This window comes from Panthera tigris, chromosome A3, assembly GCF_018350195.1.
Source record: "Panthera tigris isolate Pti1 chromosome A3, P.tigris_Pti1_mat1.1, whole genome shotgun sequence".
In the NCBI taxonomy this organism is placed as follows: Eukaryota; Metazoa; Chordata; class Mammalia; order Carnivora; family Felidae; genus Panthera; species Panthera tigris.
In genome coordinates this window covers 88,440,561-88,457,461 of record NC_056662.1, presented here as the reverse complement: position 1 = coordinate 88,457,461, position 16,901 = coordinate 88,440,561, and the positions used below count along the sequence as shown (strand labels likewise).

At 35.8% G+C, this 16,901-nt stretch overlaps 1 protein-coding gene across 15 annotated transcripts in view; it reads left to right on the top strand.

The window, feature by feature from the left end:
- The window catches only part of EXOC6B (exocyst complex component 6B), a 605,784-nt gene that overhangs the window by 263,573 nt on the left and 325,310 nt on the right, over positions 1 to 16,901 (top strand). For all 15 annotated transcript variants that reach the window (XR_006215816.1, XR_006215815.1, XM_042981710.1 and 12 more), the window contains one exon: positions 4,655 to 4,723. Coding sequence is in view for 13 of the 15 variants with exons in the window: in XM_042981710.1 (XP_042837644.1) it covers positions 4,655 to 4,723 (69 nt within the window). In the remaining 2 variants the exon portion in view is untranslated. The remainder of the gene's footprint in view (positions 1 to 4,654; positions 4,724 to 16,901) is intronic.

Genomic DNA, 16,901 nt, shown 5'->3' with positions numbered 1-16,901 from the left:
TGAATTTACTTTTCTTATTTTACTTTTCTTATTTTACATCCTCTGCCTCCAGACTCTTTTTTGTCACCTATATAGTGGCACTGTGTGATAGCTAATGTATCGATAGGATATGATGCTATTTAACAAAATCTACAGACAATAAGTAACAAAAACTACAGCTTTGATGGAAGCTATTAATATGTATCCTACAAATGTAAGAAGCATACTGAAACAGACTAGCCATGTATATTGGTATCTGGTGATACATGACCTCTAATGGGTGTGTGAATGCATAATTGTAGCGTATAACAGTTGTCTTCATGATATCTACCCCTGAATGTTCTAGTCCAGTCACTCCTAAATTCTCTTGATAGCTTATTTATTTATGTTATTTTAATATCTTAACTTATATAATATTATAACACGTCCTGAGGCACAAATTTCTTAGTTACAGAATCTAAAATCTAACCTAGTATTTGCTTCTCTGATAATGAAGAGGTTTGAGTTGACAGAAGGCACTAATGCCCTCCATTCAGGAACTATATAGGGAATGAGGCAGCTGCTGTCCTTGGTGATGAAATTATTTCATGTGAATTCATAAGGAAAACAACTAGTTAAAAAGGCAGGATAATCTTGAGTATACTGTTTGTGGCTGCTGTTGGTATCTTCATAGATCTATTTGAACTAGAAAAATACAGACTCCAGTATCTTAATGTCTTGAGTTCCTGACTGCCAGGCAGAGGAAATGTTTAACTATTTTAATCATGTTTCTGTATCTCAGAAAGAAAGCCCTTATGAGAGGAAATGACAACGTCCTACCACAAAGTTATCTCTTATCAGTTATAGTCCCAGTCGATAATGATTTGTCAAACTTGGACATGTGTAAAATGCAAGGGCTGTGTTATTTACTTTGGAAAGGAAAAATTAGATGAAGCTGATAAAGACGGAGTCATGGCTTTTGTTAGGAGACAGAAACCATTAGGGACAGTCATTGTTAGCTTAGGAAAGTGTCCTTGGACTCCTCCCTCTGCCCCAGCTGAAATCTAAACCTGCTTGAATCATTCTTTGCACTTGAGGGGAGAGAAGGGCAAACAGGAGGGGAAGAAGAATGAAGACAACCTTGACAGAGATTTTGCATTTTAAATCGGGAGCAAAATGTGGACCTTAAAACAGACCCGTTTATGTGAGTCAGGAGAAACTGCCTTTTGTTCTCTTTCCTACTCCCATTTATTTAGTTTTGAAAGTTCATTTCTTATCCTTCCAAACGTATGGCATTCCTTCACGTACAGCGTATGTTGCCCTCTTCCTTTTGCCTTTCAGTAGATGTGATTCTTTTTCATTAGTGGAAGCAGAGAAAACACATCTAGCTCAAAGCAACATGAGTCAGTGCATGCTTTACATACCTTTCTCCTCACAGCACTCTTCTTGGTTCCTTGCAGTGTTCCTAGTGTTCTTCACAGAAGGGAGCATGGAGGAAAAATGATTTCTAAATAGTAGGCTATTTTGGGGGTGGAGGTAAAGTTTGTGAACCGAAGCCCCATTTTGCTCCTTTTCTTGTCTAGATTTGTGTACCGCTTTCAAAGCAGGCAGTCCTTGGCTGGGGAGGACTTAACTGGATTATGGTTGCAGAGGCTAAGAAATAGCAAAGCCAATACTTCCAGGTCAGGTCACTTCAAACTGTTTGAAGCTGAGGATGATGATGTCAAGACAGCCTCACAGAAGATAGGTTTGGTTGTAAATATTTGCTGGAGCTGACAGGAAAATCTTTCTGTCCTCTCTAAATATATGTATTTTTTGGTTGGCCCAGATAAACCATTCTTTTTATCCCATTAGAAAGGGGCACCATTAGCTTACTCATCACAGATTTTTAGGGGAAACTGTCCCCTAATGTGGATGTTCATTCTATAAGGATGGGTCTGACATGTGAAGGGGCCAGGCCTCTGTCTGAGGAATGGCTTGGGAGCAGTTTCCTTTTGAATGAAACTAATGGTCCTGAGTCAAAGCAAAACAAAATAAATAAACTATGTAAAGATGAACATATGAACAAAGTTGTGATTGAAATTTATTTAAATTTCCTTAAGCTTTTTGTAAGTATATAATTTATTGTAAATAATTTTATAATCATTCATTCTAAATAAAAGTTCATTTCTTATACAGATCAAAATTATTTTACATGTGTTCTTATCCCTTTTCATATGTATGTGTAATTTTTATGTAGTTTAAATATTATTAATATAATTTTATTTTTCATCTTTTGAGCTTGTGTTTTGCTTAGTTGTAGTTTTCATTAGTAGGCTCTGTTTTTCTGGCAAGATAAATTTCCTTCACATCTTTACTTTGCAATTCAAGAGAGGAGACTATAAAGATATTTTGATGTTGTGGCCATTTAAAATAAGACTGCCTAAAATGATCATCTGTTGCCTCTTTTTGTTTTATTAAGATGAAAACGAGTGTCCTTAATTTTTACATGCTTTTTAATCTTTTTGTTTTTTTTAAATTTTTTTATTTTTATTTATTTATTTATTAAAAAAATTTTTTTTAACGTTTATTTATTTTTTTTATTTTTTTATTTTTATTTATTTATTTATTTTTTAATTTTTTTTTCAACGTTTATTTATTTTTGAGACAGAGAGAGACAGAGCATGAACAGGGGAGGGGCAGAGACAGAGGGAGACACAGAATCTGAAACAGGCTCCAGGCTCCGAGCTGTCAGCACAGAGCCCGACGCGGGGCTCGAACTCACGGGCCGTGAGATCACGACCTGAGCCAAAGTCGGACGCTTAACCGACCAAGCCACCCAGGCGCCCCATAACGTTTATTTATTTTTGAGACAGAGAGAGACAGAGCATGAACGGGGGAGGGTCAGAGAGAGGGAGACACAGAATCTGAAACAGGCTCCAGGCTCTGAGCTGTCAGCACAGAGCCCGACGCGGGGCTCGAACTCACGGACCGCGAGATCATGACCTGAGCTGAAGTCGGCGGCTTAACCGACTGAGCCACCCAGGCGCCCCAATCTTTTTGTTTTTAAATGCATGGTGCTTATCTGTCCATAAAATGTTTTTCTCAGTGATTTTTTAATGCTGACTTTTCTAATTGCTTTTTTTTTTTTTTTTTTTTTTTTTTTAATAAATCTATGCTTGGACCATGACGTAGATCTTATGATCAAACTTAGGATTCACAGGAGATTGTTTTGAGTGATTTCAGAGTATATAGCCCTGAGAGATTCTTAAACATAGAGATTTAGTGTGCTATCATGGGTGCAAAGCAAATGAACAAAATAGTCAATAAATTTGAACCAATAAATGTAGAGAGATGATGATTTTGGAGAGACAAGAAAGTATTGGGCTGCTGAGTTGTAGAATGAGTAGATTTCTTTGGAAAAGCATCTTGGTGAAGAAAGCTATGCCACCAAAGAAGAAATGATCCTGCTTGATGAAATGAGGAAACAGACTTTGTAATCACAAGTCCGCTCAACCCAATTTAGTGCCTGCTGCTTATATTCTGAATGAATCCTACAATTAGCAGTGTTACAGTAAAACCTGCAGCTAGGTCTTTATTTTGATTATTTTTAATGCACTTTTGTCTGTTTTGTTTTTGCTTTATTTTGTTTTGTTCAGTATTTACTTTGTGTCCTTTTATTCTTATTTAATTCCTATAGGTCAACAATACAGGCAATAGTTTCCTTTTTCAGTTGAGAAATTGAGGCCAAAGTAAATTGTGAGTTACTCATTGTCAGGTCACATAACCAAACAGTTTTAGCACTGTGACTATCTCCAGTTCTTACCTAATGTTGTTTGTTTTACTTTGCCTTTTGATGTCTAGATTTAATCTGTCTACATTGTTCGTACTATAATTTTCTCGTATTTTGATTGCATGCTGACGTAAATATTCACTAATTCTTATGTCCTTCAGAAGTTGGCTGGCAGGCCGTTTAATTCATCCTGTGCAGCAAGTTTTGGTTTTGACCACTGAAACTTAGTCTTTTTCTTTTTTTTTCTTTTTCTTTTTTTTAATGTTTGTTTATTTTGGGGAGGGAGAGAAAGAGAGAGAGAGAAAGAGAGAGAGAGATTGAGGGAGAGCATGTGTGCGTGGGTAAGGGTATGGGCGGGAAAGGGGCAGAGAGAGATGGAGAGAGAGAATCCCAAGCAGGATCTGTGCCGTCAGCACAAAGCCCGACGCGGATCTCTAACTCACCAACCATGAGATCATGACCTGAGCCAAAATCGAGAGTCAGACGTGTAACTGACTGAGCCACTCAGGCACTCCTGAAACTTAGTCTTTTATGTAGCCTACCATGTGTCCAAGAAGATACAGTCAAGTTGTCAAAGTCATGTTACCATCTTCTCATCCCCTTTGGAGGCCCATAGCCTGAAATATATCTCTAAAAGCAGATGCAGGGCCAGTGACATCTTCTGTTACTCTTGTTTTCATCTTTCTGTTCTGTGTCCCAGCCTTGCTGCTATCTTCGGTTATTAATCTCATGGTTAAAATACCCAAACTGGGTTTATGAGAGCATGGTTTGTTTGTTTGTTTGTTTGTTTGCTTTGTGTTTTTCTGCTAGAAACTAGAGCTGACTTTTATTTTTTTTACACTTGAGTAATAAAAAAATAAATGCAGTTTAATGTTCCTAATAGCTTTGTTTGAATATTTTGTGACAATTTTGTTTGTTTTGCAGGTACCTGGAGCCCAAGATTTGGTGGATTTCTCTCCTGTTTATCGATGTCTACACATATATTCTGTCCTGGTGAGTCTTTATCTAGCTCTGCCTAATAAAGAGGTATATTGAGTTCAAAACTCTTCTTTCTCATTTTTTATAGTTTTTCTGTTTATTATTAAGAGTAAGAAAAAAGAAACTATTATTTAAGGAGTATTAATTACAAAAAAGAATCCTTTCTTCTTGAATCTTTTGTTTGCCATGTAATTGAGCTAAGCAAATAACATTAATTTTTATCAGTCATCAACAAATAATAAGATTATACCTAGAAATAGTCACACACTCAGATTTCTATTCTTAATTTAATGATGTAGTTATTTAAATAACAATAACCTGTCTTTATATATTAAAATAATATTTGTAAAAACTGTTTATCTTTTTATTCCTGATGACACTTACTCCTATGCAAAGAGAAACCTCTCTGGGGGGGAAATTATTATGGGTGTCAATGGTATTATAAGAAATAGCCCTTTCTCTATCTTGGTAGTCACCTACGTGCAGATACACAGATATAAAGGCAATCAAAAAATTAAACTAGGAAGCCAAAGTATCATTAAAGACCAATTGATGAGAGAGGTCCATTATTGGTATTTTTTAATAACAAAGTTCTATAAAGATTCTATCAGGTTGTTTTATAATATGATGGAGTAATCTTACTTAAGTCTGTTACACATTTTCTTTCTTCATATATCTAATATAGTGTCACTTAGTTGTTACTCCAGACAGTTTGGGACACTGGTCTATGGACTTCATGGCTGGAGTATTTTGGGGTGATTTCCATTAGTTTGGGAAGACTTGGTAATTTTTTCTCCTCTCCTTCATCCTCCCACTTCTTGCTAATTTCCTTTTCCCCTCCTCCCTTCTTTTCCCTCTCCACCCCTTGTCTCCACCTGTCATTCCTTGTTCTATAAAGATGGAGGACGTCATAGATTGAGTTGTCTCAAGGCACCTAAAATAAGTAATTTTTTTTTCAATCTCATGTACCAATAATTAAATAAATCATATTCATCTTAGTTTGTGACACAACACGCTATTATCGTTATTTCCTATCAGTACCCCTCTTGTATTTTTTTATCTTGTTTGTTTCCATTCATCCCCTATCCACAAGCCCACAACTCTTATCTCCAAATATACAAACTCTAATATGTTTAATGTCTGGTAATGGTTGTGTTTGTATCCTTGAAAAATATAGAGTAATTTTGTATATGTAGGTGTTTTTAGTTTACTCAAATGGTGTTATCTTATGGATCTAGTTTTTTCTTGTATTTTTTTATTCAGCCTATTTTTAATATCTAACCTTGTTATAGTCTATATATCTTACTCATTGCCTCCCACTTCTACATGATTATTAACAAATGGTTTGCATTTGCTGTGTTTTGTCTATTACTTCAGTGATCAACTCTTAAATTGCTTCTAACATTCTGCTGTAATAAGTAGGACCCCTGTATGGACTTGGGTGTAAGTTTCCAAGATTTCTATACCTAGGTTGGAATTGCTGGGTCAGAAGGTATATATATAATTTTAATTTTAATTTTTGATAACCTGATGGATATCAAATGATGTCTCTTTGTTTTAATTTGCATCTCTTTGATTACTGATAACATTGTGCTTTTTATAGACTCCCCAATCATTTAAGATCTTTTTTCTCTGAAATGCCTATTTTTGACCTTTGTTCAGTTTTGTTTTGCCTTCCTTGTTTTGTTTTTTTCTCTTTTCTAGAAAGAGAAATTTCAGAAATTCCTTTTATGTTGTACATATTGACAATGGAGGATGTTGCAAATGTCTTTTTTCCAGTTTGCCCGTAGACTTTACACTATGGCCATATTATCTTTCATTAACAGGAGTCCTTGATTTTGATATAATCAAGTCCATCAATTTAAACCTTGTAGTTGGTACTTTTTAAGTCTTTTTTAAAAAAGAAAAGCCCCTCTCTATTCCAACGTCATAGGGCATTCCCTTTATGTTAACTTTAACTTTTACCCATTACATTTTGATATTGATTCATCTTGGGTTCACTGTACTTATAGTATGAGGTGTAGGAATCCAACTTAATTTTTTTTTATTTGATGAACTCAGTTTTACCAGTCCTATCTACTACATAATCTGTATATGGCCCACTGATTCCTGGAATACCTTGGGCATATACTAAGTATCTCTCTATATATTTTGGGAAGAATTGACAACTTTCTACTGCTAATTCTTGGTATTCATGGAAGAAAAAAGTCTGCTTTTAAATTATTTAGTTAAGCTTTGTTTCTATGTTAATGGTCTTGGGCATTTTTTAAGTAGTAGCAAAATATAGTGTTTTTTGTTTTTTTTTTTTACAATTTTGTACCTTACTTTTTAATTAGTAATTGCTGATATTGAGGAATGCTCTCGATTTTTGTAAGTTAACTTATATCTGGCAACCTTGTTCAACTCTTTTATTAGTTATTATGGTTTGTTTTTTGGTTTTCAGATTTTCTGTGTGGTTGTTCATAATGTCTACAGATACTGACTTGCTTCTTTTCTTCCTATCCATATATCACATTGTTTTTTTTTTATTGTCGTTGTATTGACCAGGATCATCATTACTTACTTTGTTGTTCAGGAAGGTGATAATAGGCATCCTTGTCTCATTTTTGATCTCTAACAGCATGTATCTAATGTTTCTCAATTAACTGATGTTTGCAATAAGTTTTTGGTAAATATTCTTTATCTAGTTATTCCTAGGCTCCTGTAAATTTTTTATAAGAATATAAATAAATGTTGAATATTATTGGATTTTTTTCAAATATATTGATACAGTTCTGTGGTTTTTATACTTTAGCTCATGAATGTACTAATTAAGTTTCATTGATAGATTTTTGTGATCTTAAATGATTCCTGTATTCTTTAGATAAATCCAACTTAATGAGGATATATTACTGCTTTTTAAAAAAATACTCTGTGAAATTTAACTCCTTTTATTTTTTTTATTTTAAATCTGTCTTGTATTTATATATGGTTTTTGTTAAGTCTCAGAATTGCAATGTCAAGTGTACTTTTCCTCTCAAATAGTGTAAAAGTATGAAAATCAATTTGTTTAGTTTAATTTTATATCTTCAGTACCAACAACAGTACTTGGCATATAGTAGGCACTCAATAAATATTAGTGGAATGAATAAGTAAGTGGTAGCTAAAAGAATGCAGTACACTTGTTTGAGCATATGCTAGCTCAAACTTTATTACTCATTTATTCACTAAACACTTACTGAATTTTTGTCCTGCATGAAATGGATATGGAGAGCAACGATGTATAAATAAATCAAGGACTCATGCTTTTAAAAAAATTACGATCTACCAGGAGAGAAGTTATAATCTTTGAATGATTAGAATATAACAGCACTGTATCTCATCACTGTGTATCTGTTAGTTTTTTAAACTTTGTTAAGATTTTATGGTAAAGAAAATGTGACAAGTTTTCTTCAAATGAGAACTCTACTAGTGGTTAATAAGAGTACTGAAGTAATTTATTTGCACACTCACTGGCTGTGTGGTGTTAGGCAAGTTACCTAAACCATAGCTTTCTCATATATGAGCTGTGGTAATAATGATCTGCTTAGTGCACTTAAAGGTATGTTCCAATGGTGCCTCGCTCCGTCTTTGGTACATGATTGGAATTTAATACATGGCTGTTAATCTGGCAGGAGTTATGTGTCTCTGATGCTGATTATTAGGCACATTATTGGTATTTTTTAAAGTATATGATGTAAAGTATAGACATGTAGATAGAGGCTCTAGTCTCTGCCATCAACAGAGTTTATCAATTATTCTAAATGTACACGTTCTTAAATATACAAAGTCGATGTCATCCTAAACTATGAGTTTAAAAATTTTTAAATAAATTCCACATGCTAATATTCTGTAGTGTTGCAATATTTGGTATTCATAAAGGTTTTATAATAATTTGATAAGACATTGTTTATATGGCAGAAACAGGCTTCTTCCCTCTTTCATAGTGTTTCCTAATTTTGAAAAAGTACAACCAGTGGTAAGAGCTCAGCTCTGTTTCTGGAATACATGTTTATTTTTTGGACATTGCTGTTCCAGAGCTAGATGGACTTTAAGCACTAAAATGTCTCTTTCGTTAAAGGAAGGGCCAGACACATATGACTTCTAGAGTTGACCCTTTTCATAGCTTTTGGGGGGGCCGTAATTTGTTACTTCTCTATACTTGTTTCTCATTCTCACATCACTAATATGTATTACTATATAGTGAAGGACATCTCTTCATAATAATAACGACAAAGATATTTAAAAATGAATTGCTTAATATAAAGATTTGTAACATAAATATTTTTTTCAGATTTCCGGATGTAGTTAATATTAACATTTTGGCATATTCCACAGGCAGCACAAACTCTGTATGTTTCAAAATGAACTCATTATCTCACCCCTTCCCTAAAATCTACTGTTTTGGATTTACCATGATCTCAGGCAATAACAGCATTCTATCAGTTCCCCAGGCAGAAACCCAAACCTTTTCGTTTTTCTCAGTACCATATGTAAATCGCCATGCCTTGCAAATGTTACCTCCTAAATACAGTTTACTCTCTTTCTCATCCTCCCCTATCATAAAATGATTGTCCTAGACATCGGGATTATTGAAAACATTCTCCTAGCTGCTCTCCCTTCCTTATAGTATAAATCCCTGACTCCCTTATCACTGTGACGATAGTGATCTGTGCATCATGCAAATCTGGGATATATGTTATCTGCTTAAGATTCTCTAATTGGTCATCTATTGAGTAAAATATAGAAGTATAGAAGAAAATATGGCATATCAAAAGACAGAAGGTTTTCCATGTCCTGTCTGCCATATTGTCTGCTGCTTACCACTTTGCTTTAATGAAACTGAAATGCTTCTAGTTCTTTGAATGTACCATGCTATTTCCTGCTTCTCATTCTTTCCTCATTCTGGTCCTTCTGCCTGAATGAGTATTCATTGCCACTTCTTTTTATTTTACGGACTCCTACTTATTTCATACTTGTGTCCTCCAGCAAATTTTCCTAATGTTTCACGTTGAGCTCAGTGGACCCCCTTCCCCTTTGCATTGTTATAGAACCCAGTACCTGTTTCTGTTAGTGCTGACTGTATTCTGTTATCTCATCCTAAATATGTGTTCTTTTTCCTCAATAGACTGTAAGCTCTTTTAGGGCAGGTACCATGTTTTATTCATCTTTTTTAGCCTTAGCACTTAGCACTTAGTATTAACAGTATATAATACTCAATAAATGTTTGTTTTTGATTTTGAGAGATAACTGCCCTCCTTTTGACCTGCAAATGAATCCAGTTTTCTAGCCTCAGGCAGTGTTATACAATATCAGGGCTGGGACTTATACGAGGGAAAACAGTTCTATTGGTGTCCAACGGAAGGATCATAACAGAAGTAACAAAAAGTTCTAATATTTTGTCATTTACAATAGTGTTTATCTGAACTTTTGGCCTGGAGGATAACAAGGCACACTTTGAATAAACATGGCAATATTTATTATTTTTAGTGAAACCGACCTTCCATTCACCCCCCTTTTATGGCTGTGCTGCTTATAAATTCCCAAAGGATTATTTGAAAAATCCTACTTATATCTGCCAGCCTTATCAGTAGGGCAGGAGTTCACGTATTGTAACAGGAGGTCAGATTTCGGTCATGGTCTTATAGATGGGGCCAAGCACCTGTAAATTCTTCCTTTGGTGACTAAAGTGAAGTACAATATCAAACAGGCAGTGAGACTTTTCTAGGAAGTGCTGAACTTTGGCAGGAAGGGCAAACTTTGGCAGGAGGAGGGGAGGGAAGAAAGTGAACAAGGGTCAGATAGTGGTTAATTGAGACTTGGTTCTTGGTATAGTAATGCAGTGGAAGTGTGCAGGGCAAATGTAGGTGTATTTTATAGAATTGCTTTAAACAATTTATATTGTTTAAATCTTCTACACAGTTTAGAGATGGGCAGGCAAGGGGCAGGTATAAAACATCATTTTATAGTCATCAAGGCTGATGTTTTTGGAAGGGAGAAAGTAAACAAACTAAAAATTTTACCGGAAGAGAAATGAATAATAATTTGAGATTTTTGTACATAGTGTAGTAGTAGTTAAAAAGATGCATGGACTGTCTGTCTAATGAGGACAGAAGCCAGGCTGTCTTACAGAGTTTTTGAAAGCTCTACCAACCAGCGATGTCTGCCATGTTTATGGACCCCAAGCCTTGAACCCAACTCAGTTTGGACAAAGATTTATATATACTGTTAGCTCCTCTGTGCCCTGGAACGTCTTTCTGACTCTTCTCCAAATTTTCTGCTCGCTCATCCTTCTATCACGGAAGGACTGTATATATGTCCCATATCAAGGAACTTGGATGTCATTAAGAGACTGGGGGGAGCAAACCTGTAAATACAACCATACTCCTGGTGTGTGGGTCTCGTTGATGATCTTATCTTCCTGTGGTTTCTTGTTTTCCAGTGATCTGCATCATCTGCTCATTAACAATTTAAAAAAAATCCTAGGTGAAAGAATGTTGCCCAGTGTATACCTTTAATTTATGTACCTTTTCGCATTTGTGTTATACTATAGTAAAAGTGCCCTTTCTAAAGATTTCTGACATCTTGGATCCAGGGATAGCGTATATAGCAATATGTGGATTTTTTAAGTAAGCAGCAACCTCTCAGTATTACATGAATCATAAGAACCTCATTTTTATTTCATTCTCTTTCAATTACTAAAGGAGACTATAAAACAGCCTGAGGTATAAGGGAATGCAGAATGTCGTTGGGCGGTGAATTCATATTACAAAGGCTCTAGCAAGTGCAGTATTTCTTTTAAACTTCCTTGGGCAAGGGGCCTCTGAGAATTTGATGAAAGCTGTGAGCCCTTTCCCCAGACAAAATGCACATATGTACAGGCGTGTGGTATTTTGCTTAGAATTTCAGAGGCTTCTTCAACTCCTGAATCTTATTAGACCTAGAAAGAATCCTTCGTGTCAAGGGAACTGGAGGCTGAGTTAGGCTTCAGACATCTACTGATTACAGACCTATGCCCCAGAATGGCTTACCCCAATTCCACTTGAGTATCCCCTTTTATAAGCCTCCTAAGGACTCTCTACCACTTGTCTTTCTCTTAGAGTTGGAAGCCTTGCCAAAATCTCAATTTAAAAGCATATTTCAAAGTGAACTTACTTCTGTGCCATAAATCTTCATTCCCTGGGCAGTCATTAGGCACGGCAAGCTGGTGACCTGTTTTTCTATTAAGAAGTTAGCCTCAGCACCTAAACTAATAGCTTTGTCCCTTGAATTCTTTTACTAAGAAGATTCAAACAGAAGTTTAAAAGTAATTATGAGGACTATAGGTAATAATTTATCTCCCTGAACATAAGTAATTTTGTTAAGTTTCAGGATATTTTACCTCTTGCTTGCTTTAATAATATTCCTTTTTGGCTATAATTCGGAGAGATAGTCAATAGCAGGGCGAGAATTTACCCACAATCTCTTTACAGTTCTTTGTGATCATTGCTAGTGCCAGGAATGGCATGGGGTGGGATGGGGTAAGCAGGAATCTTACTGGAATGTATCTCTCCCTTTCTAATCTGAGGATATCTACTTGTATGGTCTGCACTGGCACTGGAGGAAACTCCAAAATCCACGGTCCTGTGACTACTGATAACAGCAAGGAAAGCATTTGGAGAGTGGAAAAAGGAATGGATATGAGCAGTTTTAAGGGACATATTTTTTGAGATGTTAAAGGAATTAATGAAATTACTTAACGAACTGTGGTAGCAACTGGCTGTTCCATTAAAGCACTTGGGAAATACATAACATGAAGAGCCTAAGACATTACTGAGATTTTCAACTAAAAAAAAAAAAATGATTCGTTTTGGCATTCTAAGGTTAGACTTCAAGATACTTTCAAATAGTGATAGTGGAAAGGTTGTTGTTTATATGTGTATTTATGATAGTATTGTCTTGGTTTTTATATAACACGTTGTGCAACAGTCTCATAGTACTTCACAAATTTGACTACATTAAATAAGTGACTTATTCACATGGCGAATATGAGAACACCTCACTTGGTAGAGACTGGCTTCACTCTGAATCATGCCATTAAATAGTTCTTTTGTTGGCACCTGAGGTAAGATATTATAGTTCTTACTCCTGTACCTTTATCAGAAGGCACTATTGCTACTTAATAATCAAGTAAATTTAACAGCAAGAATTGGAACACAGACTTAAGGCAGATCTGTCTGCAGGATCGGGTGTATTTTTAATGGCCAGATTCTTTTAATTGTTATTGACTTAAAAAAATAAGACTGCCTTAAAAAAATAGAAAAACTTTTCTGTTACATTTAGGTATCAGGACAGTTGATTGGCAAATAAAAAGCGGATATTCAGACATCAACCTCATGTAGTTTTCCTAGTGTTTCTCGTAGACCATTTACCTAACAGCAAATGCTGACTGGTTTTTTAATTTTCATTAAAATTGATTGTACTTTGCTATAGGCGATTTTTTGAAGACCTATCCTGATTCTACTTTAAACATTGAAACTATTGACTTGTATTTATTTTATGTAAGTGTGATAAAAATCCATTATTTAAACTCTTCCAATTTTTTACAGAGACACTTGAATGAACATTTAAATTTTTGGTTCGGGTGGAAGCAGAAGCAAGGTCATTTACAACTCCTGTGGTAGAAATGAAGACAAGTGAGAAAGGCCTATATGTAAAATTCTAGGGGCTTAGAGTTTGTAAGTTTTTATTCTCATTTGACATTTCCAAAGATGGTGTTACAGGGAGAGGGAAATATCACATTATTTCACTAGTCACATGAAACTGGAAATTGTGGATGTAGAATTCCAGCATTGCCAGAGACACATAGCTTAATGATCTAGATTCTTCTAACGTTTCTGGAGCTATATTTCTAGGGAACACCAGGCTCATCAGATGATCTGTTAAAAGGAGGGGGAGGAGGAGGGCTCCTGTTTCAGATGTCGTCAGAACTTTGTATACTGTATTTCTCTGTCTTGGGTTTTTTACAGATCACAGTAGTATATTCAAATATGTTCTAAGAAGATCTACCAAAAAAATAAATAAATAAACATGTTAAATTTTATTTAAGCCAGTATTTCTTAATAGAGTGAAAGAGGTAAGGAGGACCAGGATACTTTCTGCTCTTGGAAGTTCATAATTTAATGGGTCTAGGGAAAAGCCACTTTGTAGGAGACTCTGAAGATACCTATTTTTGTTTGTTTTTTAATCCATCATATTTATTTGGAATATATACATTGTCTTTGGGAAATAAGAAAAGAGTATTGAACTTTTAGTAGAAAAGCCTTCCTGAGAAGAGTAATATGAAATGAGTGGGCACCATTTTCAAATCTTTGGGATAGCAATGATATTAGCAAGGAATTCTGATGTTTCTGTACTTGACATTTATTTTTTAAGAACTTGAAGTGGCCAGCATTTCAGGCTCTGGTTTTTAGACATTATTCCTCGTGACCCTTTTGGTAAGTGTTGTTTTATTTTCACTTTAAATGGACTCTCTTTCCCATCTCAGAACTATTCATTTGCTTCCCCCCTCCTAAGACAAATGCAAGTTGTACTGTTTGAGGGGCCAACTTAACACTGTTAGAACAGAGCTGGGAGCTTTCTGGTTTGCTTCCATGGTGATCTTGAGTACTTCCAAGCAATAAGAGCACAGTTGGAGTATTTTCTTTAGAGATATTATTTTAATGTGGAAAGTTTTGCCCTGAAATATGTGGTGACTCCTAGTCCATCTCTGACACTTCGCAGATGGTCTCGTCACTCTCCTGCCATATCTCCCCGCCCCGTAGTTGCACTGACCCACCAGTGCCTGGGGAGGTTAGATAGGCATAAACACTGCATAGATCATAGAGAAAAGCTGAGGGTGAGATTCTTTGTGTGCTGCATTGATAAGGACACAGGAAAAGCCATTTATAGCGATAACTTTCCTGTAGTATGGGCTAATGGGCCCTGGTTTGTAGTCGCTGTAATCTAACTGTTTATAATTGTCATATTGCTCTTTTAACCTGGTGACCTTATTACCCCCGAGCATATCATTTGGCTTTGAATAAAAACAAGAGGCAAAAAAAGTGATTAAAAAAATTTTTTTTCTACATATGCTCACATTTATATTTTATAATGTTTGTGTTGGGAAAGATTAAACTCAAGGTGCTTTTTTTTTTTTTTTTTTAACACTAATGTCTCACTTACACAGCTTTTGATACCACAATAACATAATTATTTTTTAAGCTTTGACAAAATGAACAAGAAATAAATCATTCTCCATATCACACCCAGTAACACCCCTTCAAAACAGTTTCAATCATATAAAAACTGTGTTTCAAACGCTTTAGTTTCTCATTGTTCTCAGAATGAAGTAAACTTCTTAACTTGGTCTAAATAGTCTTCCATGTTCTATCCTGGGCTTGACTGTCTTACCTCCTTTCTGGTCACTCTCTTTCTCCTGCTCACAATCTATGCTCCAGATGTACTGACCCCATGTTCTCTCATAATGATGCCTTCGGACAGGCAGTTCTCTTTCCTGAAATAGAGTCCATATTTCCTGTCTTCCTTTTGATATTTTTTTCTATTCCATTATGCCAAATTTCTCCCATTTCTGAGATCTCTGGATTTGGCATTTATAATCTTCTCTCCCTCGTCTCATATATCCAGCCAGATCTCTTACATCTTTTTCTTCCTTTTCCTGTTTTGGTTGTGACTGCCAGGTTTTTGTTTGTTTATTTTCAGTTTTTAAATTTAAAAATTTTGGGTTCTTTTGCTTCCCTGAAATGCCTTCTTTACTGGATGCTTAGTTTAATACATTTTCCCAATAGTTTCGGATATTATGAGGTGTGGGGGGGGGCATGAATAATTGTGGCCAGAACCTCATGATTTGAACAAGAGGACATGGAGGGGAAGGGTTTCCTTTTGTTTTATAGAGGAAATTTGGTCATTCAGACAGTTATGTAAGTTGCATATACCAAAATGATCTAACCAGAAGCAAATGCCATAATTGGAGCTATGTTTTAAATATGGCTGGTTGTAGCAGGTGTAATGAAGAGTTTGTTTTTAACCTATGAATAGAACTGATTTATTTTAAATTGTGAGAGATTTGGAAAAGCCGAGGTTGGGGCTATAGTGGATTCTCTACTTTTTCAGATTTTTATAACTCAAACCACAATCTACAGGGGAAGCAATTTAGGACCTCAACACTGGAGTAGAAACTCAGACACTTTGCCTGTAGCACTCGAGATTTCCTCAGGGAATGTTGGCAGAATTCTTCTTATTTCCTTAACTGAATGTCTTTAACTAGAGCTTCTGGAAATCTCAGACTACTGTGTTTCTCTCATGACACAGAAGGAACTTAACAAACAATTGTGAAACAAATGAATGAATGAATGTTCAGAATCCCTCCAGAAAGTACAATGTGAAATATCGATGGAGACCTATAAAAGGGCTATTATGGGGGCACCTGGGTGGCTCAGTCGGTTAAGCGTCTGACTTCGGCTCAGGTCATGATCTCACGGTCTGTGAGTTCGAGCCCCGCGTCAGGCTCTGTGCTGACAGCTCAGAGCCTGGAGCCTGTTTCAGATTCTGTGTCTCCCTCTCTCTCTGCCCCTCCCCTGTTCATGCTCTGTCTCGCTCTGTCTCAAAAATAAATAAACGTTAAAAAAAAAAAAAAAAGGGCTATTATGCCATAGTCAAAGAAGATTTTGTTGTTTTAGCTGAGGTCAATAAAGTTCATCGATCTATTATATGGGATATTGGTTTAGGTTTGGGATTTCCTTTTGCCCTGAAACAAAGCGTAAGATTTATTAACATATTTTTTAGATATGAAAATGAGGTCATTTATTATATTTAATGATGATATCTGTAGCAGTGTAGGTTGTGTTTGAGTACATGTAACTCAGACCCAACTTTGACAGTTTAAACAAATACAGGGTTTGGGGGCACCTGGGTGGCTCAGTTGGCTAAGTGTCTGACTGTTGATTTCGGCTCAGGTCATGATCTCACGGGTCATGAGATAGAGCCCCACGTCGGGCTGGAGCCTGCTTGGAATTTCTCTCTCTATTTCTCTTTCTCTCTCTCTGTCCCTCCCCCACTTGTGCGCTGTCTCTCTCTCTCTCTCTCTCTCTCTCAAAATAAATAAACATTAAAAAATAAAACAAAAACAAATACAGAG